The sequence below is a fragment of the Corvus hawaiiensis genome, chromosome 7, assembly GCF_020740725.1.
Source record: "Corvus hawaiiensis isolate bCorHaw1 chromosome 7, bCorHaw1.pri.cur, whole genome shotgun sequence".
Classification (NCBI taxonomy): Eukaryota; Metazoa; Chordata; class Aves; order Passeriformes; family Corvidae; genus Corvus; species Corvus hawaiiensis.
The window spans coordinates 13,904,684-13,927,488 of record NC_063219.1 but is presented as its reverse complement, the minus strand read 5'-3'; the positions used below and the strand labels follow the sequence as shown (position 1 = coordinate 13,927,488).

Below are 22,805 nucleotides of genomic sequence, written 5' to 3'. Positions count from 1 at the left end.
TGTTCTACTACAAAGTTTGATCACTGTTGCATTTCAGTTGGTTTTTAGAGAGAGGCTGGGTCACAGATTTAATTTTGGTGCATTAAGCAACATAGTCTGATAATGCTTCAAGACTAGTGCTAATTGACCAAGCAGTGATGTTTTCAATAAAACTAGTAAAGCCAGAGCAATTTCAGGATTTAAAAGTATTTCCAAGTGTGAGCTGTGGTTTAAGACCTAGATCTTTTGGTTTTAATGTTGCGATCAATTTCGTGAATAGGATCCATTCAGCAATTGGACAAGGGCAAGGTTTGTAAGGAAGTGCTGTTTTACTTGGGCATACTCTACTCTAGCACTTCAACCTCAGAAAGAATTTTAAGGTTTTCACTTCCTGGAGAGCAGTGAAACAAAAAATACTCTATACTGCCTGTTAAAAATGAAACAAAGCTATTAAATCATTTTTTAAAAGTGTGTTGCTTTTACAGATACAGGTTATTTTCAATTATTTTCAGACATTTGACTTGATATTGGTAATTGTCAGCTTTGTATGAATAACTCAGTCTTACTTTCAGGTGACCATTTCTAAATCTTAATAAAGCAGTGAAAGCATTGGTCTGAAACATCCATTTTGTTGTGTTTTCTTTCTGAACTCATTAGAAGTGTTCTGCTTTTTTTAAACAAGACTTTCCAATATTTACCAAGTTACATAACTTCATGCTTTTATACTATGGGTTGAACTCTAGAAATACCACATACGTTCCAGGCATTAAACAGAATGAGTACTGTTTGTTTTAATAGTTACGTCTGTCAAGCTTGCAGCATAGATACCTGAAGTGACATTTTTTATGAATTAATGCTTTAGCCACTGACATTCAGAAGTGGGTTAGAAACATAAGTCATGGAGCTGTCCCTTGTCACCAGCAGACAAAATCACAGCAGACACAAATTCTACCTAAAATCATGTCAAGTTTAACTCTGCAGCTTATAAATACCTGAAACCCCGTGCTTGCCCTGAGTTCCCTAGCTGATTTGATAGTTCTCTGCAACAGAAGAATAATATGAAAATAAGTGTGGTATGTGTCACTTTGGGATTCCAGTATCTGACTCTTTTCAGTGTACAGTATTTTGCTGAGGTGACCTACATTATTTAAACCTCAGGCTTTATTATTATTAATTATTATTACATAAAACAAATGGATGATGAAATTCAGGTATCTAATTTAACATTTGAGACCATACAAAGAACTTTAAATACTGATGGTTGATCTCCTTCATTATAGAGTGGAAAAGGAAACATTTACTTTATTCATGGGAAAGTCCCCTGAATATCAGACTTCCCAGAAGATTTGAGTTTCAGAATCTAAATTTACATTCATATTACTTTAGAATGTCATATTTAATCAATGTAATCTCGAAGAGCCTTCAGTCCCGTCTTACAGTACTCTATTCTGCTAAATTAGATGTGTCTATTAATATTTTCACACTGTAAAATTAACAGAGACTCTGGAAACATTTCTTTGGAATAAAAAGATTTCAGGTAATAATAAACATGTTTATGTGGTTCTCTGGCTTTATCACATTATTCTATTAAAGCATACCTGATATGTAATTTAAATTAATACAATTAAGGAAACACCTATATGGAGGTGATTCCTTTTTCTGTTACAGGTCTGAGATTACTCTATGTTGTATTCTTGGCCCTTGGGCTTGGAGCACTCAGGTTAACCAGTGGTGTAGGCCTGTGTAATGCTCTGGTTTTTATTTGTATCTTTTTAGAAGTTGTTCCTCATCTGCTCAGAGCACCACAAGAGAGCTGGGTGATCTGTATAGTTTCAAAGTAGCTTTAGTTTTGTTCACATAAGCATTTGTCACACACCCAGTGACTGAGACTGTGGATTTCCCTAGCACATCTACAGAGTGAAGCCTGTGCAGGAGGCAGTCGCATTAAATACCCTTGTCCTAACAACATCTTAGTTCTTCTTCACTTTAGGAGAGTGACTCTGCTGAGCAGTCAGTCATCGTTCCTGTAGTTGTTTGCTGAGAACAAGTTTCAGTTGTTCCCTCACCTCAGAGATAACCCTTTATTTAATAAGAACTCGTAGAGGCTCTTCCTACAGAGTTACAGGCTGCCCCAGGCTTGGAATTGCAACACTTCTTCCAGCTGATGCCTCAGACCTGGAATATTTAAAGGTTGCTTGGCAAGCGGACAAAGATCCTTACAACATGTCAAAAGGTTGTCAAAATATGTCATACAGCATTTAGGTGGTTCTTATTCTGCCAGAATGAATGGTGAGGCAGTAAAAGACCATAAAACATAGAAATGCATATGGAGGAGAACAAATACAATATTCATCTGAATGACTCCGGCAGGGCCGGTGGAAATCTCAAGTGCTGATAGCTCTGCCCAGTGGAGAAAAAGAACACATGCACCTTCTTCTAGATGGATCTTAGCCTTGCTAACTTGGTGTCATTTTCTGCTCTGGATACTCCTTTAATTACTGTAGTGACACAGTCCTCTTTTCTCCCTGTCAGTGGGAAAGAAGAAGGTCTCTGACTGCTTGCAGAATTACTCTCCTTTCTGTCACTCTGGGCTGCCTTAGCTGTTCTGCTGGAACACCTTCACACTTCAAACAGTGTTTGCTGTGAAAGGAAGTGGCTCAAAATGTTCTGCTGGTTGACCAGCACAGCAGGGTAAATTATTTATTTGGCATATCTACATGTCTGGGTGGTAGGAGAGAACTGTTTCTAGATTGCTCACTGTGCCAGCCAGGTACAACCTGCCTCCTTATCAGGGGTCATGGAGCTGCTTCAGTGTGGTGCTGAGCCCAGGCTAACAGCCTGTGCTGAGAGTCAGGGTGTAGCAGCTCGGGCACAGGGCCTCCTTAGCAGAAAAGGTGTTAGTTTACTGTACCCATCTCTGTATTCCAGTTACCTGGGATCAGGCTGCATTAATAGGCTTTTAGATGGGTGCTGTTTCCATCCAGCAAGCTTCCACCCAGGGCTGAGCAGAACCCCCTCACTTGTCATAGTATAGACGTAATCATGTCATCCTTTTTAAATAAAAACTGCCATCACACTGGTGTGCAGTCACAGTTCAGCACTGGAGTTAGAAGGGCAAATATGAGAAGTGGCTGGCTTCAGGTAGCTGCCCTCAATTGGGCTGAGGTCAGCTTCAGATGCCATGGAGTCATGGATTCCTCACTTCTCCCCCCACAGCAGTTTCAGTCAAAGGTAAAATGAGAATTTGATTAGGGCCAGAAATTAAAGCTCATCATGAGTGGCTGTGCTGATTATTGAGCACTTGGTAGGCCTGTACCAATTGCAAAGAGCCTGTTCCTGGAGTTGTGGTGTATTCAGCAGGAGCATTAGCTCCCCAACAGCATGATAAAAAATCATTTGGTGCCTATATTTTATGTTGTGTTAAAGATGTCTGCTGACAAATGATACCGTTCAGATACACTGTTGTGGTGGGTTTTGTTAAGTAACCAGCAGCTACACGTGATGAGATGAGCCACAGTACTTTCAGCAGACACAGGGAGAAAAGAGGCATGTATTTTGGCAATTTCATGTGGTTTCATTTTTGCGAAATGAAAGCTTTTACAGTTGTTAGGAATTGCAAGAAATCTGCCTAGATTGAAAATTAGGTGATTTTTATGTCCTAAAAATAATGTCAGAGAACAGATGGTAAGCTGCAGTAAAGTGCAGTCAGTTCGTAAGTAATTGAAATGCATAAATATGATATTGGCAACGAATGTGTTAAGAATGACAAAATGGGCAGAATTCTCAGAAGTCTGTGTGAATAGATTGAATATGTTGGCCAGGACATTCTTAAAAATGTCTTGCTTCTCTAAAATTCAATTTGCCAGATATCCTTTGGTGGGTTTTGGATTTTTTTACTGTGCATATAAAGGTGTTTATAAATAGTTATCATAATTCTGTTCTGCATGTTGAGGATCACAGACTTAAAGCATGTGAATTAGTCTTTTAATACCCTAAGTGCCTTCAATATGAGCATAGAGCATTTATAAATAGAACATATTTATGGATTACATTTTCAATAATAATAATAATAGTTACCTAATGACTTTGTAACCTTCCTGCGATTTGTTTTGACATTTTGTTTTGTCGAAGCAAAGTCTCCGAGTATTTTGGAGACATTTCTGAATAGGGAGGGGATGAGACAGTGGAGAGTCATGTTTGCTTTTCACTGTTAATGCCTTAGGAAATGCTTGCTTTGGTGTCTCTCCTTGGGCACTTCTACTGGGCTCTGCTTATGTATTCACGTAAGACCTATCCCAACTATTAGATAAGGTTAGTAAAAAGGGGCAGGGGGGTTATATATATGTATATTTATAATCTATATTGAACAAAAAAAGGCAGTATAGGTTAAACTTGAATTAAATTATGTGTGTGCACCAAATGCTTGCTGGATGCTTTTGTATTTATTAGTGTAATTTGTGATATAGGAAACTAATTGCAGCTAATAGCTGTCAGAGTCTTTTTTCCTTCTTAAAAGCTTGAAGGCAGAAACACTAGATGCTAGAACAATGCCAAGAGTATGGAGTCAAATAAAGAAGATAAAGCAATGAAGAGTGTTTAAGCAACTTTCACTCATACACCTTACCTGTGCCTACTGATTTACCATCTGCCTGGTAAATGCCAGCTTGCTTGAACTGTGCTAACAGAGAACAAAATCTAGAGGAGATTGCTGGTTTGGGTGCTCACCACTGTAGTTGCGAGGTTACAGTTTTGGTCTTCTGCCCTTGTTTTAAAATCTGCCACTGCTTTTTCTTTAGTGAAAGGGAGGTTGAGCATGCAACACAAGTAATTTCCAATACTTTCATCACTCATCTATCTAAATCTGGTAAGTATGAGAAATTTTCACTGACTTTAGAAGTGTAATAGAAGTTTTGTTGAAAAAGTCATGAGCCAGAAAAGTCTGTTAATTTTAGTTAAGAGTCCTGGTTGCATTTCTTCTGTGTTCTGTGTGAAAATACTATCTTGTTAACATCTCTTGCAGTGGCTGTTACAGCCTGTATTCAGTCAGCAGAGAGTTTTTAGATACTGCTCTGAGTGTCATATTGATGGAGACGGAGGGTGGGACTACAGATATTACATTCTGTTGATGGAATGATTCTAATTTGTGCGAGATATTTTTACAGTGAGATTAAATTTTTCTTGTATGTTCAAGATGAATACTTTAACTTCAGTGACAAGAAGAATTTTTCCAGCTTTTTATTCTTCAGTTTGCCTGGCAGATTGCTTTATTGCAGATTATTTGCAGAACACAATCTGAAGACTCTTCTTCATTTTTGGCATTTTTAGTGGCATTGATTGTTGCAGCCATTCTTTTATTTCCACTTCCATTTGGTTTGCCTGGCCTTTGGGCTTCCCTGACCCAGAAGCTGCTGTGATCATCAAATGGCTTTGTGGAGAACCCATTCAGTGAAGTGGTAAAAGGTAGATTTCAGATGAAGCAGCAAACGTAGGTTGTGTTCACAGTATGACGCACAGACCTGTCACCCAAGGGATAGGACAGGGGGAGCAAATACCCAGGAGCAGTGGCAGTGCCAGTTTGGGATGACAAAGAAGCTGTGGTGTAAATTGCAGTTCTTGTGCCAACCCACTATAGTCATTAGTGACAAAGAGAGATAATTATGGGCCTGTCTTGTCCTGTTAAGCACTTGTTACTGGTTATTTGAAGTCCCATGTGTTAGCTGTAAATAAAATCATTTTTCTCTGGACATTTTCAGTCTGGCAGCTGCTGAATGGAGTTCATAAAGCGGCTGTTGAGCTGTGGCTGAAAGGGCTGCCACTCTGCAAGGTGACAGTGGAAATGTTTACAGATTGCAGGTCAATGTTCTCAGTACTTATGCTGGAACTGTGAAAACTATTGTGTACCAGAGTGTTGTCTATTATCTTCTAGTGCTGTCGTAATGGATCTGTGGTTTTATAAAGCCAAATGCAGTAAATACAGAATGAGTCAAATTCCTGGAACTTTGGATACTGGAGCGGTGCTTGCTTCTTGAACAATTGTACTGGCACACCTGCTGTGAATACAGGGCTTGAGAACCAGGCATTGCCTCAATTTCCCTTCCCTCAGCTGCTCTGGTCCTTCACTGCCATGAGCAACTGGCTGACTGGATATTTCCCTGGATCAGGAGCCTAATGTGTCAGTAGAGTGACCTCTGAAGGTGTTGGGTGAGCAAATGAGTGGGTGTGGTACAAGTCAGGCTCAGCATAGGCGTGAGTCTGTTGGGTCTCTGCTCTGCACTGTTTCTGGAGGCTGTCATTTTTCTTCAGAATCTGTGTATATACTTGAATAAAATAAATCCAGAAGTCAGAGGGTTCTTTACAGCGTGTCTCTTGGTGAAGCTGGGGAGCAGGTGGGACAGTCCCTCCGAGGTGTAAAGCGAACCGTGTTGCCTGGAGGTGCAGTTGTGTCGTATGGGCAGTAACTGTCAGTGTAAAATTGAACTGCTGACAGTGAATTGTCACCGTAATGCTAATAAAGAGTGAAAAGAAAGGCTTGCGGGGAGAGGTGCTGTGTTTTACTGTGCCAGCTGTCCATCTGAAAAACATGGGAAACTTTGGAGTATTGAGGACTTTCACATACGAAAGTGGATGGCAAGTTTCATCTGCTCTAACAGCCACAGCGTGGTACTTTGGTTCTTGGATCTAATGGTGTTTGGGAAGGACCTCCACCTTTCTTTTCTCCAGTCAGCCTTGGGAGACGAAAAGCAGCCTGTCTACAGAGTAGGAAAGCTCCACGGCTTGTGTGAGCAAGGGGAAACCAAGGAGCAGAGCCTATCAATCAATTTAAATCCTGACTCATTAGGTTTTTATCTTCCTTTCAGTTCTGCACTTTTTTTGGCATGAAAAAACGGTACTGATTTAGGATATTCTTGGATATGCTTTTTACCCAAGTGCCTGTCTAACCGATGTTTAAATCCTAATAAAATTCTTATCCTCAGTAGCATCATTGCTCCATTTATGCAGTACATGAAGTATCAATTTTCAAAGTTTTTAATAATTTTTTTTATTTTTCATTTTTATACTTTAAAGTTTGACATCTTTAAGCTTTTCTTATAAGCAGACAGTGCATGTTTCTAGTTTACTTACCCTGTAAATAATTTAAATAGATTTTCTAGGTTTTGAAGAATTCCTCTCTTTTCTACGATAAATAATAAAAACCTGTCTAGTCTCTTCATACAACAGGTTTTCATTGCCCTAAATACTTGCTTTCTCTGAACACCCAAATTCCACAGAAACCATTTTTAATACGGGCTCCCAGCCTCTGCACTGTAATCCAGCTGATGTATAGAGTTCAGCTATACAAATATAGTAGTTAAAGATTACCCTGTTTCTTGTTACTGTTGCAGTCTAACTCTCTAGCTTTTCGTGTCGTAAATGCATGTCAAGGAGAAATCTGAAGTGATCTCTCTGCAGCAGTCCTTAGCTAAGTGCCCTTTCCAGGTTTATGCACCTAAGGAGAGAGATTAATTTGGATTTTTCTTCAGTGTGTGTAGTTCAGTTGCATTCTGCAACTGTTTGTTTTTATTAGCATCTGTCTTCTGTGCTCATGGTGTAAATTCAGCTGGGACAGTTAGTTACCCTCTGCTGAACTCCTTTCTCCCAGTCTTGATTTGGCTAAAATAAATGCTGATGTGTCAGCTGAATGTCTCGCTGTTCAGCTCTTCGCTTCCAGAGTTTGAGATCATTAGTAAGTATGTTACTAATAAAAAGTATTAGTAAATATAATACTGCTGCCACTTTTGAACTAATGAAGAAAGTGTATTACAAAAGTCATGAGTTAAACCATCTCTCTAACCAGGTAGTCTCATCAGCTTTCTGGTGTTCAGAGTTTATACCCAGGATGTTTTATGCAAGCAGTCTCTGGTTTTCCAGCTCTGATTGTTAATAGCTGTTGTTTTCAGTTAGTTTCATTTAGAATACTTGGTTCAACTACTGCAGTTACTAATCTTTTCTCAAAGTATGTGCATGTGGGTGTCCTCTCCTGACAAGTTGGAAAGTAGCCTGGAAACAAGGAAAAATGAGAAGTGTGCTCCCTTGGCTGCCATATGCTGTCCATGCCCTGGAGACTTGTTCCCACTAGGGGCATTTTCAGATCCCTGTCTCCAATTGAGAAGTCCTGGTGTGGTGCCTGCCAGGAAAATCAGTGCCAGGGAGCAGGGTGGGCCACTGTGAACAGGGCAGGAGGAATAAGGAGGGGGTGGCACCCACAAGAACAGGAAGATGCTGGGATACTGATCAGCAAAGCTTGTCTAGACTAGGGGTACGAAAGCTTAGAAAGAAGATGTACAGATTGGCATTCATTTGTATGCGTGGGGAGGTTAAGGTTTCAAACCAAACATATTTTCATCTGTTAACACTGTAAATTGCAAGAACTAATAGGAATTGATAACCTTAATTTCAGCCACCATGGCCTTACCCGTACACACAACTTAGTAAGTGTTTGTGTTTGGTGTGCATGGTGCTGTATATCTTGGCAATTTTGATCATACCCAAGCATAAAACAATGTAGTGACCAATGTCTCTAGAATATGATGCCTTGATGCTCAAAAATCTGATTCCTCCTTTTTCTCACAAATTACTGTAAAAGGTAGTAGTGAAGCTGTTAGAATACAAATGATGTATAAGTGCAAGGTAAATTGAACCAGAATCCTTAGAACCTGTAAATAACATGAGACTGAGAGCTTGTCAAAAAACTACGGGTCATTGGAAACTCACTGAAACTGCATGTGTCAAGATGTAAATCTTGCAGGCAGCTTCCTGCACTGCTTGGTGCTTACAGTATGAAAAGAGGAAGTTCTTTTTAGGTGCTTGCAATTCATGTTAATTTGATTTCCAAAATGTTGGTGTTGTAGAAGAGGGAGTATCTCAAACAGTTAATCCTTTTGCTGATTATATATGCAAAAGATGATGCAAGTGTGGAAGCCAAGCTTGTAGCGACAGAGGACCTTTGCTGAATAGTGCATGAGAGGACTGGAAATTCTTCCTAGGAAAACATTGCATTTATCAGCAGGAATTTGGCAACACATTTACCTTTGTGAACATTGCTGAACACCTGATACTTGCATGTTTCATCCATTTCTAATCCCAGTTGACTCCATGGTGGAGTCACTATTTCTATCAGAAAACAAAAGCATTATTAGTTTTGCAATATACTTGGATTTATAGCTGGGAAGGTTTTTTTTAAAGTTCTTCGGAGATACTTGTTAGGAGATGTTGCTGATGTAAAAGATCTGCTCCTGAAATGGTTCTGATGACGTAGTCTTTTGGCTGGAGTCACCATGATACATGCAGAGAATTGGGAAAATGTTGTTGATTTGCTTACCTTTGGCAAATGGTAAAATGGTAGTGGAAATGGTAAAAATCAAAGGGAAACCTATGGTAGTCTGGTTTGTAGTTTTCAAAGTACAGAATACTCAAAAGTGGGCATGTAGCATGGGACTAAGTGTTAAAATATAACTTGTGCGTTAAAGTTGGGATAGAAAACCACTTCAGCTGTTGTAATTAAGTCTTTAAAAGTTGTTTGGTAATGTATATTGCAAATAGTAATAGTGCATGCATTTTCGTGTGTGCTTTTTGAAATATGAAACACAACATGGGAAAGACTTGGTATTGTAGGAAAGAACTGAGTTATTGTATTTGCGTTGATACAGGCTATTCTTGAAATTCTTACAAAATTATAATATCTAGACTACTTAAAATGCAGTGAGTTTACAACTAATTTCTTTCATAACCAGTTTACAAGTATATACTTACAGACAGAGTATTATTTATCTATGGGCATGTCAGACTAATACTTGGTTTGTAGCGCAGAAATCTTGGGGAGAGAGAGGCATAACAAAATTCTACTGCTTAGAAAAGAAAAAAAGCTTAATTTGCTTTTTTTAAAATCTGGTATGTTTTCTTTTGTTGTTCACTTTTAAGGAAAATCGGGTTTAATTCATTTCCTTCTTTACTGATGTTGGAACTAAATCTTTGGTATTTTACATTTCAGTGTACACACACACACAAACCCACAAGCTCGTTTGAATGGTCACTTTCAATAGTAAATATACAGATTTTGGCTTTTATACATTGACTTGCTTTCTTTAGATGTAGGATGCAGTTACTACTGTGAAATGCTGTTTTATCTTTTTTGATTATCAATCGCTTATTGTAAGACAGACATTTCATATTCAGGGTTGAAATATGACTCTGCTGTTATAGGCAGTATAAAAGGTATTCTCTTTCCTGTAACACTGAGGTATAGTTTGCATTGAAATGGAAGTTTCCCTGACTTTTTGTTTAAAATGAAATGTCTGGAGTGTGAACAGGGTGCCACCACCTGTATTGATGCTATTGAGTCTTCCTCAGGGGGCCAGTTAAGCTGAGGAAGGAGAGGGGCATTTCTGCTTCTTTCCACCTTTCTTCTGATCTGAGCATCCTCTGCCTCCAGGCCCCTTCCCAAAGCAGAAATGCTCTAGAGAGGTTGTTTAGGATCAGCTCTGAAGAGAGGTGTGCTGCCCTAGGGCAGCCAGAGGCCTGAATAGATGAAGCAGCACAGGGTGCTACACAGAATTAGTGTTGTGGCTATGGTAGTAGTACCCATTCTTAATATTTGGTATTTGGAGTTCTGTATAATACAGTAACATTGCAATATAATTTCCTGGTATTTTGAAGTTCCTTTTTATATCAAATATTTTCATATCAGTACTTAAAGAAGAACTGAAAAGTGATTTTCTCAGATCAGTGCAGAATTAACAGGCATTGTGCTCTGCCTACATGCATGGGTTTGGAAGTTATGCAACCTCTTTTTATAGAGTTGTGTGTTCTGGTGATCTAGGTTTGCTTAGTTAGTGCTTAGAAATATAAGTGCATTAGGAGCTATATATGACGAAAAACGTAGGTCATGGCAAACTACTGTGTACCTCTAAATATAAAAACATTTGCAGTAAGGTTCAAGTGGAAGTGGCTTCCATCATTTTGTATACTGGCTTTAAAATTACTAGGTGGAAGAGGCTAAGTTGCTGTGACATAGAGCCATGCACAGTCTGGTTGTGGAAGGAACTTGCATGGAGATGTTGCATATTGAGTTCAGGCAGAGATGACAGAACTGAGCACCCAGCACAGAAACAATTGCTATTGGTATCTGCAGACTGCAGCTGGGGGGAGAGGGAGGGCTGTAACAGGGCATGTTGTCACCTTGGCACTGAGGGAGTGCCCTTCCTGACATACTGACAGGTCTTTATTCCAAATTGCAGAGGTGCTAGGTCATCACAGTGCAATTGCTCCATTTTTTTAGGATGAGCAAGACACATTTTTTCTGTTCTCATTGTTGGAGGAGACTGGACTTGTTTTTCAGAAACATGACATGCAGAAAAATCAACCTGAGGCAAACACCTGGCATGAAAAGAATTTGCCTGAATACTAATAGTCTGGCAACATTTAATAAGCAAATTAAAACAGTATGTAGTAATGGGAATTCAGCTGCAGTGATTGCTGCCAGATCCACCAAGAATAATGGACTTGATACCAACCCAGACTTACGACAAATATTGTGATTGTAGGTAACTAAATGACCATGGAATCTGGAGCAGAGAACCAGCAGAGTGGAGATGCAGCCGGTACAGAGGCAGAAACCCAACAGATGACAGTACAGGCACAACCACAGATTGCAACGTTAGCCCAGGTATAAAAATCATATGGTGTAATAGTTTTACTTATGGTTAATATTTTTAAGAGGGATAATGTCTGCACACGGGCCTGAGAGAAGATTCCATTGATACCATTCTGAAACAGGTGTGATGTATAGTTCTTTTAATATTTGTCTTCACATTTTTAAAGCAATAGAGATTTTTAACTTCCCATCGCATTAGGCTGTGTTAGTTCTGAAGAACTGTATGTGTGTAAATTGTGTAATGTTAACACAGTAGTGAACGGAAATATTTCTAGCATTCTTTACCACAGTCATACCACTGAAAGGTATTTTTTTCAGTACGTGTGATCTACTGTCTTTTTTATATTGACTGGATTGTCTTGCTGTTGTGTTTTCTGTTAAAAACTTGTTTGTAGTAGTCAGTTTAATTCTGAAGAAAACAAACTGAATACACAGATAAATAATGCAGCAAATACAACATCTTACCGAATTGGATTAATATTATAAGCATTATAATCAAGTGGAACAATCTGGTACCTGACAGCTCGTGTTATCCTGTTGCCTCCAGAGTTTCACAGAATGGTTGGCAAGTTAGAGAGACAGAAGTACATCATTTGTTATCTCCAAATTATTTTGGAGAGAAAAAAAATGCAATCCCAGCCACATCTCTGATTTTGGAACTGGGTTTCATTTGGAAATACACTTATGGTTGGCAGAAGCAAGGTTGTATAAATGACTACAGAATCTGTTTGTCTCTCTTCTGTAACCATTTAATTTAAAAACTATTTGTAGTCTGCAAAGAACAAATAGGTGGTTTTGATCTCATAGTTTATGGAATTGAATGTCTTTTAAATGGCACAAGTGTTAAATCACTTAACTTTTTATAAAGGATTAGTGTCTTTTTAAAGTCATTACACCTTCTGGTAGTTCAGAGATAGTACACTTCCATTCAAGTGATAGTGTAGGGATTGGAGCTGTTTAAATGCACGGGGTGATTTAGTTGGGTGAAGCTCTAGTGTGAATTTACAAGCCACCAGCTGCCCTGCACCAGATTGCCTCTTTGGGCAGTTTTCTCACTGTCTAACTTAGGCACAGGATGTAGGTGGTGTGAATAACACTTCAGTGTGAACGAAGTGGAAGTAGTTTATTTCTCTTGCAAAATCAGTAAACTGCTTCTCACTTGATGTGCTTTAAGGTTTAGTCCAGAGAAGCAAGAATGTTTTAAATTTAAGTGCTAACATAGTGACCTCCAGGGAGCTGAACGTACACGTATGTAGTGGGTAGAATGCACTTTACTCAGACATAATTACCCCAGTACTTGAATGAGATTTTTTCCCAAGTGAGAAAACACTATAGAGGTATGGTTAAAATCCCCATGTTGTCATTCACTATATTATTTGCACCTTAGCTTTTCCCCAGCCTGTACATGGTTTGTGGAGGCGATACAACAGTCTAAACATAATTCCTTGTGTTGTTCACATCAGTGTTACGTTACTATGATATTTTTAATAAGTGAAGTGGCAGTGTTTGGCATTAGGGAGTGCCCTCAGAGGCTTAGCCAAATACAAATAACTAATTATGTCAATTTAATTCTTTCATTATCTCTTGTAAGGTCACTCCTCTTGCAAGCTTGGTTTAATTGCTGCATTTTTAGTAAGTTCAGGGTAGTTTTCAGCATCAAAAGGAAACTTGTCCCAGTTCCACAAGGTATGAGTCAGAGACATCTGCGGAAGTTACACTCTGCTGTGGGCTTAATCCAACCACAGTGGCCTCCAGTTGATCAGCTTTGCTGTCATTGCCAGAGACTGTTTAGTCAGACATACATTATTAAGAAAGGTTGCTTGGTAAAGGAATACAGTTTGCCAGAGGAAAGTGCTCTCATGTTAATCTCAGTCCCGGTTTCTCTCAGATGTGAATTAAGTACCACCATGTAATGCCGCAGCTGCTTTCCTGAAAAATTTTCCTGAAAATTGCAAATGCAAATTGGTGGATTAGGGACAGACAGCTGTGGAGGAGAGAGGTTTACATGTAATTCCCTTTAATTTTGTTGTTAAGCAAGATTTCATTATAAGTGGTGGATGTTTATGGAAATTCAGAGATGAGCTATTGCAGCTTTTTGAGAACCATGTGTTCACAGGGAAAGCAGAGGATTTCCTTCTGCATCCAGTATATAGCAGCCCTCTGAGATTAGGTAGGACAGCAGTGCAGCCCTTTCTTGCACTACAGCTGTGTGGATCAAATTTTCTTTAAATGCTGTTCAACCCTGGAGGATTGTTAGATTTTCCAAACTTGGGTGTCTAGAAGAAGGCTGGCTAGTCAGTGACCCATGACCCGGCTGAGGTCTGCCAGAGCAGCTCGAGCTTGCCTGCAGTCCTTCCCTGAGGGCAATGATGTGTGGGAGGGACACATACTGAGGGCGGGGTATGCTGGCACAGCAGTCCTGGCACCCTGCAGCCTTTCAGGACCCCCCCAGCCCCAAACACACACATCGTGTCACCAGATAGTTGGCAGTACTGGATGTGCACTGGGCATTGGCCCAGCCATGGAGCAGCCTTGGTACATGGCACTTCAGCTACCCAGAGCAGTTCCTGTGGCCTGCCAGGGCGAGGCTGCTCCATGCAGTGTGAAAGAGCTTTGTGTGGCTACCACTGTCCCCAAAGCCCAAGCCATAATGTGCCATGCTGAGGTCTTCAGTGTATCCCTGTTGGCATAGCTGCCATGCCTGCAGGTCTGTGCTGGAGAAACACAGTTGTGTTTACAAACGTGGGCAATTTTTCCTCATAGAAATAACCCTTGAAACTAGGGTTTGTGTTGACCTGTTACACAATTATCACAATGACTGCCTACAGAATACTTATTTCCACTGCAAACTCATGGGGTTTCTGTCTGAACACATGGTCAGTTTTCTTCATTTACGTGCACTTTGCCAGCTACTCATACGGCTTAATCTGTAGAAAGTGAAAGGTATGATTCCCTAAAAATGTTCTTACATCTGGCAAACTCTTTGCTTTTTCTTGAGTGAGAACAGAAATAGCTCCACTCCCATATGTTTCTGCCTCTGACTCAGCAGTGTCTGTAGGAGTATACCCAAGTCTGAGCAGTATCCAAGTGAAGTAAGTGAAAGGTAATGATGTGTTCGTATCAGGTTACCTCAAAATAGAGACAGTTGTGTTTTTCTTGTCAGTGATTTTACAAATTATGTTTGAGCCTGTAGAAAATCTGCATTAGATTATTTTGTGAAGTAGGTCAGATATTGGTCTCAAGCAGTTCAGGGGGTTTTATATTGTGCTGAAACATTTGGGTCATCTAACTGGGGTCTAGAAGAGACATAGTTCTTTCACCAGAACAAATACTGAACTAAGGAGATTTTGCAGTAACCTAATTTATGCTCACTGTCTCTTCTTTGTAGGTATCTATGCCAGCAGCTCATGCAACGTCTTCTGCACCCACGGTGACCTTAGTTCAGCTGCCCAATGGGCAGACGGTTCAAGTGCATGGAGTAATTCAGGCTGCCCAGCCATCAGTTATTCAGTCTCCACAGGTCCAGACAGTTCAGGTACTGACTGAAGAAATTCCTAATATGTGAATTGGGCCTTTGAAATAGGCCTGTCGTTGCACTGGTTTTAATGTATTTGTGTCTGGATTGTGTTTTTGCAAAGCTGTACAGTATTTGCTACTCTGACTATTTTTTCTGTTCTGGCTTAACCACTTTTCATTTTCAAACATTGCTGAGTTTCATTTCCCTCTAGAATTTGTTTGGTGAGTTTAACAGCTTTACGGTTTTTCTTACAGTATTACTCTACTTTTTCTCTCTACGGTATTTCCATACATTTTTATTAAGAGTTCATGCTATTCTGAAGTGAACAAAAGGATGAACTTTCTTTTAATAATGTAATTTTTAGTAGTTAATGAGGCCAGTATTCTAGGATGAGAGTCTTTGCTCTATAGGAAATATTTGCATTAGTTTACAGAACAGGTCTCTGTATGTTACTGGTGCTTAAAATAAAACCTACCAGTACTTACATAGAAATGGTTTTAAAATGTGCCGGTTGAGTGTTGTGTGTTTTGTGAAGCCTTAGCATTTTTTCTTCTGTAAAGCAGGATAGGTAATGTGATATGGTGAGGTAGCTTGAGTATAGAGGAGACAAGTAGTCTGAAATCTTTAAACCTCTAACTTGCTTCTTATTCACTTGACGTTCAGTGTTACTGAATGCAAAAATTGTTTGGTGTACAGCAGCTACACAGGACAAGGACTGTACATTATTTATTTGCTGTTAGAACACTGAGCCCAAAACATATTTAATTTCAAAAAGTAGGTATTGTGACTTTTTCATACAGATATTTTACTGGGTATTATTTTAAAAAATAAGGCGTGCATAATTTAAAACCAGGCCATTCTGATAATAATCTTTGTTTTTTCCTTATCAGCTTCAGTGCTGAGTTTGTGGCAGGCTCTACCATTCTCAGCCATTGCAGTCAAAAGTTCAGCGTTTTAATCTATCAGACGTGAGCAGACGTGAGCAGTTTTGAGATAAGTAAGACAAGCCTGGAGGTGGAAGATCAGAGACTGGCAATGAAGCCATGCCTGGAATTCACCTGATTCAATGCAGATCCATTGTGTTTTGATATTCAGAGCCCAGTAGCACACAGTCAGCCTTGGACATATTCAGGTCCTCTATCTGACGATTGTGAAGTGTGGGTGCCAGCAAGAGTTTTGAGCCTTTAGGAATCTTCTCTACAGTGCATAAAATGTCAGACTGTGAGCTCTGTTTCTCACATAAGCATCATTAGCTTTTGTATATTTTGTCATGCACATTTGTAATTTAAAATTATCTAAATTACTTTAATATATTTTTATTTTAGCTTTCCTGCATAAACATTTCTCTTTTTTTAGCACAGCTATTCAGAATTGCAGCACTACATTATTTTTTAATATCTTCATATATGACATTTTCCTGGAAATTTCCCCTGTAAAAGGCAGTCTCTCTTTAACACATCTACCTCATTATTTATAAATTGATGTTTCTTCAGTATTTTATTCTTTGTTTCCAAACATTTCTGCTATCTTAATTTGATTTAGTTATTCTCTCCCTTAATTTTACTAAAAAATCTTTGTTTCCTTGCAATGGATGAAAACAAAATAGCACAGAAGACAAAAACTGAATGGTACTACTGTTTATGTTTTCTTATTGGAGTATTTAAATTATAAAGAACATTCTGATGGGTAGACCACTGACTGTGATCATCCTTTCCTGGATCTGTTACTAAGCAGTAACTTTCTGTTCATTGTCTAGATAGAATACTTGCATTGTGAATACTTACATTCTGGTGTTTTTCACAGGATGTCAACATTTCCTTAAAATAAAGACATTGGAAGGGTCTTGTTAAATTTGATTGCTGTTCTTACTTACAGATCTCCACTATAGCAGAAAGTGAAGATTCACAGGAATCAGTAGACAGTGTCACAGACTCACAGAAACGAAGAGAAATTCTTTCCAGACGACCCTCCTACAGGTATGGAGGTTAAAGCAGAAGCATCTTACTTGATGGATGGATGCATTCACATGGAGATACAAACAGTGGGATTGTATAAATTATTTTTAGATTTACCATTTAACTGAAATCTCTCTTCTATAATGTCTTGGAATTGGAATATGGAATATGTCTGTGGAATAGGATGTAAAGAGATAAGCAAATAGAAGGAGGAGGAAGAAACCTCAGCATTTATATTCACTTGAGACAGAAGTGAGCTGAGAATATGCTAATTGCCACATTTCAGAAAATTGAGGTATCATTGTGCTAGATGCATTAGAAACAACTTTAATGAATACTTAATGCCCAAAATACACTGAAGCTTTGCAAAAAGTGACTTCTGTGTAATCTGTAGTCTGCAAAAAATCATCTCGACTGGTTTTCAGTATTGTTGAAATGCTAGCACCAATCAAGCTTAATTCCTTTCTCCCATGAGACTTAATGAACATGTGATGTTCCATAGTTCAGAGAGAATTTCTGCTTGAGCAAAATCATTTGTATTCAAAGTTTAAGTCAGTGTATGAGTTAAATGTAGTGAAAGGCATCTACTGTCTCTGTTTCTCATGGCAAATACCTCTGGCAAAACCAACTGAGGTTCTCCTTCACATGGTGTTAGTCATGTTACTTTTTTAATCAATAGCCTTCGTACAGCTTTTTGTGTCTGTACTAAATCCCACTTCCATTCTTAAAACATGCTAAATAGCATTAAGGAACAGCTCTGTGGTTCCATAGGTTTTAAGTGACCTGTGGGTTCCTGCTGATTTAGAAAATTCAGATGCTCGTTTTTTCTTTATGAGCATAGCCTTGGAAATAGAAGCTGGACTGTAGGCCTGAGCATATCTCAACCATGATACTTTTTTAGCACTTGGGAGATTATTCTGTACCTTGTCCAGCAGCCCTTCAAGGCTGTTCTGCTGAAGATAGTGAAAATCATTGCTGAAGACCCCTAGCCATAACAGATCTGGGAAAATGTTTTTATTTGTGAGGAGCAGTGTTAACTTCAAGGCGACCACAGACTCCTTTCAGTCTGCTTCTGCAGCAAGACACTTGATTTTACTATATATGGCAGAGTGGCTGTATATGGTGAGAAAACAGAGCTAAATAAACAAGCAACAAAACTGAGAAGAGGGTGCTTGTGCATGCTGACTTCTCATTGAGAAGGCCTCCTTTGCATGCACTGGTTCCACAACACAGCCTCTAACTTCAGACCAGATTGTGGTGACTCAGGAACACTTGGTAACTTCTAAAACTTGTATATGCAGCTCAGACTCTGGGCTGGTGTTGGTTATGTTGGAAAGGCTGAGCCAGACCACTTCTGTCTTCAGTGACTTCCTAGCTGGCATTATTCAACCTGCTGTAACTGGCCCCAGAAACAAGATAGGTGCAGATACGTTCACAGAATTGAAAGCTATACCTCTTCCACAAAGACTCTTCTGTGATTCTGCTACTAAAGTACATCGTATATTCCATGTCAGTTCATAGCTCCTGTATTTGTAAAGCTGCCACCTTATCTTTTACCTTAAATCCATCTTTATGATGGCAAAGGTAGGTTTTAACCACCATGTCATAATGATAGGAGGTTAAAAAGTGATTTTTTTTATCTCTTTTGATTTTGTTCTTCATCATCCCTGCTCTCTCCATATTTTTTCATCTGTTTCATTCACCTAGTTTCTGGTCTAACACCTAGATTGCAAACTCTTTGGATGGGAATTTTTTATTTGTCCAAGCGGTTCTTCACAGTGTTGTTCAATGCTGGGGTTCTTGAATGCGCACAAAGTCAAAACAGCAGCAGCAAAGCTCTGTTGGTCAAGCTGCTAAGCAGAATGAGTACTCTCCTCAGAGAGCTTCATACAGGTGTCCTGGCTCCCACAGCCTTAGGATGCTTGTATAAGAAGTTAGTGTTGTCTTGGAACTTGGAGTCTACAGCTGTGTTTGCTTCATCCCACTGTGAGTTCTAGTGCCAGTCCACTGGAAAACATTGGAGAAGAATTACAAAAAATATTGCCCTTTACCTGAAGGCATTACATTTACCTAAGGGCATTTACTGCATTTTGCAGTGACATAATAGAATATGCAAGCAGTGAGAAGGGCTTGACAGTCCTCTGAGGAAGGACAGTGTTTGATCTCAGTGATGCAAATTGCAGTGACTGTAGTGGTCAGTCTGCAGTCATGTTCAGTGGGACCTGTAGCAGTGATGTTTTAGAAGTTTTGACTTTGGGTAATTAGCTCATGGAAATAATGAAAAAATCTGTTCTTTCCTTTACCCTTAAGAACTTTCTTAGGCAAGGCACCTGTGAACATAACTGTGAGACTGTTCTCAAACACTTGGTATTGTCTCCCAGGCAGGTGTTAAATTATGAACTGGTTGCTCTCTGCAAGTATTCCTGCTGACTCCCTTGGTACTTAGCTGTCTGGCTAAGGTGTTTATAGTCTTTGAAATGGAGCAGTTCCCCCAGCGTAAGTGAGGTGACAGGTTCTAACTTCTTTTCAAATGTTTGTATAGCTAAAAGCAGGAAACAAAAATGGATGAGAGAAACATGCTCTGAAGAAAAAGGGAAGGTTGTGATAGCTGTATCGTGGGTTTTGAGAAGCACAGCTGTTCTGTGCTGGCTCCCTTGCCCATCACTGCTTGGCATTTTGAACAATCCTCTCCAGTAAGAGTTTGAAGATAGTGTGTGGTTTTCATTCTGCACTCATATTTTCCTTACTGGCTTGCTGCACTTCACAGTTTTCCCCAACATTGTGTATCAGATAGACTATTTTTCTCCCCCAATTTTTATTAAAATCTCTACAACACACTGTCTTTGCCAGAAAAATTTTGAATGACTTGTCCTCAGACGCCCCAGGAGTGCCAAGGATTGAAGAAGAAAAGTCTGAAGAGGAAACAGCAGCACCTGCCATCGCCACTGTTACGGTGCCAACTCCCATTTACCAAACCAGCAGTGGGCAGTACAGTATGTAGTCTGAATTTCTCAGTGGTGCTAGTAAGTGGGGATGAGAAGATGAAGAACTATTATTTCTATAACCGTTGTTTGGACTAGGACAAAGCAGGAGGTGAAAAAAAGTTTATTTTGACTGATAACCAGGCCTTTTAAACACATTTCTATTGTAAGCGTTTGAAAGGCTCAGTTAACATTCTGGGACTGCTTGCCACTTGGTGCAGCTAGTGTATGCTGAGGCAAAATAAGAACTAACTATAATGCTATTATAAACTTCTTCACTTCAGGAACTAGATGGAGGAATTCAGAAGTTTCTTTTCTTTCTTGGCAGATTATTAACACTTGTTCACGAAACTGTAACCTCATCATTAGGAAAAAACATGACAGTATGCAATTACATTTTTAGAAAGTCTTGAAACAATGAGAATGTCAACAACCTTAATATATATCATAAGTACATGTTTCTGTGTTTTCTTTATTTATAAGATTTTATAGAGTCAGTGCTTTGACTTGAAGAATGATTGAGGATATGGCAGTAAAGATAAAAGACATGCTCATATATCTCACACAAACACATACAGTAGGAGACATACAACACATACAAAAGGGAGAACTACTTGTTTATATCTGTCTCTTAAAATCTCTGTAAAATTTTGTATCTCTGTTTACTCCTTAGCCCCTTTGCCTTGTATCCTGCTTAATTTTGTTGAAACAGATGTGGTTGCTTCTGATTCCTATTATAACTGTAAAATAACTGCTTGTGCAGACACTTGAGATTTTGTTGTGTCTGAATACAGGAACACAGTGAAATTCTGTGCAGTCACAAAAGGGGTGATGTCCCAGTATACCTGCATGACAGGACTGAGGGAAAGAAAGGGGAAAAAAACAGCAAAGTTAAGAATGCCTAAACCAGACTGTACCTTTATGAATGAAAAAACAGCCTAGGAAGGGTTTGAGGAAGTTGTAGAGAAGGGGGGATACAGTCAGCAGGAAAAAAAATGCCAAAGCAAAGGAAAGTGAAACACAAGATGGATAGCAGTAGCAGCAGAGGAGACTGAAGGGCATAAAGCACAGAGGATGAGAGGAATTTCAGATGAGAAGAAAAAGTAAGGACTGAGAAAAATAAACCAACCAAGAAGAAAATCTTAACTAACAAATTAAAAAATATTCCTGGGGAAGGATTGTAGCTCCTCTGTGTGATGCTGTTTTATTAGAGAAACTAATTTGTATTTTAGGCTGTGGGTTTTGGCCCTCACAAACATTTGAAAACTTAGCTTTCAAAGGATGATTTCTTTCATGTGCATTGAAGCCACATGTTTGATTTGGGGGTGTGTTAGTGTTCAAAGGATTTATAGCTCAGATCAGTATTCTTCCATACCTAGGTTTCTGTAAGTTAATGAGTAAATTAGTGTCTTAAATGCTGGGTTGATTTTTTTTTGTCTGCAGTTGCTATCACCCAAGGAGGAGCAATACAGTTGTCTAACAATGGCACAGATGGAGTACAAGGTCTCCAGACATTGACAATGACCAATGCAGCTGCAACCCAACCTGGCACCACCATTTTACAATATGCACAGACCACAGATGGACAGCAGATACTTGTACCCAGCAACCAAGTTGTTGTACAAGGTGAGAAACTTCACAGGCAGTCATTCTGTGTAATATTTTCTCCATGCAGATATAAGTTGCCAACCTGACTCCCTCAAATGTGTCAGGAAACAGAATTAACAGCTTTGGCACAGGTAAGTCCATAAAATTACTGAAATTTTGGACAAAGCTATTTGTCACATTTTCTTAAAGCCTCTTCTGTTAGATTGGTAAAATTGTGGATATTTGAGGTTTAATATATTTATTTTTACTTTTCCATGCTGTATTTCCTGCATTTTGTCCACACAAATTTTTTTGTATGTTCTGCAAAAACTAGTACCGCTTTAGAGTTCTGAGTTCTCCCATATCTGCAACAATAGGAAATTTAAAGCAAAGCATTAAAGATAGGAGAGAAGGATGTTTGATTCTTTCTAAAAGGACACTTCAATTTATTAGTAATTTTTTCCTCTTTTCAATTGCAAGTCATAATTCCTTCCCACTGTGACTTTTGTAACTAGTCACTGAGTGAGTGACTCAATCAGTGAGTCTTGGAATCACAGAATTATTTAGGAGAGTGCCTTAAGTGATTATTTGGTCTAGCCCTCAATTTGGCAGAGCTATTTTCTCTTAGAATAAGATGTGGGGGGCTATTGTATTAAAATACATATTTTGGTTTATTAAAAATTGAGGGGTATTACAAAATTTTTTATTGAAAATAACAGCAGAAGGGTACCCCTGCTTCTGTGATTCTAAAGTAGTTCATTTGAAAGTTATCCAGTGAAGAGTTTACCAGGCATCAGTAAAAATGCATAGCAGAGAAGAATACTACTGGTGCATTGATCTTCTTTTTTGTGTTCTTAAGGACATCTAATTTCTTTAGGTGGTATTGTGGTTATTTATGAGCTCAGGCAAAATTAACACACTCCTAGATTACAATAAAGACAAGAAAAGAAAGCTAAGACCTTGCTTATTTTAGAGAAGCAATAGAGTGTGCTGTCCTCCTCTTGTGGGCATAAATACTACATTTTTTCACCTTTTTTTCTCTGCTAGATACTTACACATGCAGTTCCTCCTTTTGAAGATAGACTTTCGGAGCATAG

At 39.0% G+C, this 22,805-nt stretch overlaps 1 protein-coding gene across 2 annotated transcripts in view; it reads left to right on the top strand.

Annotated features, from left to right (window-relative positions):
* CREB1 (cAMP responsive element binding protein 1) overlaps positions 1 to 22,805 on the top strand; it is a 40,013-nt gene that overhangs the window by 7,332 nt on the left and 9,876 nt on the right. Inside the window, exons 2-6 of one of the 2 annotated variants that reach the window (XM_048308702.1) lie at positions 11,559 to 11,680; positions 15,057 to 15,203; positions 17,061 to 17,161; positions 19,991 to 20,133; positions 21,565 to 21,747. In XM_048308702.1, the coding sequence (XP_048164659.1) occupies positions 11,567 to 11,680; positions 15,057 to 15,203; positions 17,061 to 17,161; positions 19,991 to 20,133; positions 21,565 to 21,747 (688 nt within the window). In that variant the 5' untranslated portion in view covers positions 11,559 to 11,566. The remainder of the gene's footprint in view (positions 1 to 11,558; positions 11,681 to 15,056; positions 15,204 to 17,060; positions 17,162 to 19,990; positions 20,134 to 21,564; positions 21,748 to 22,805) is intronic. The other variant, XM_048308703.1, reaches the window with a different exon arrangement.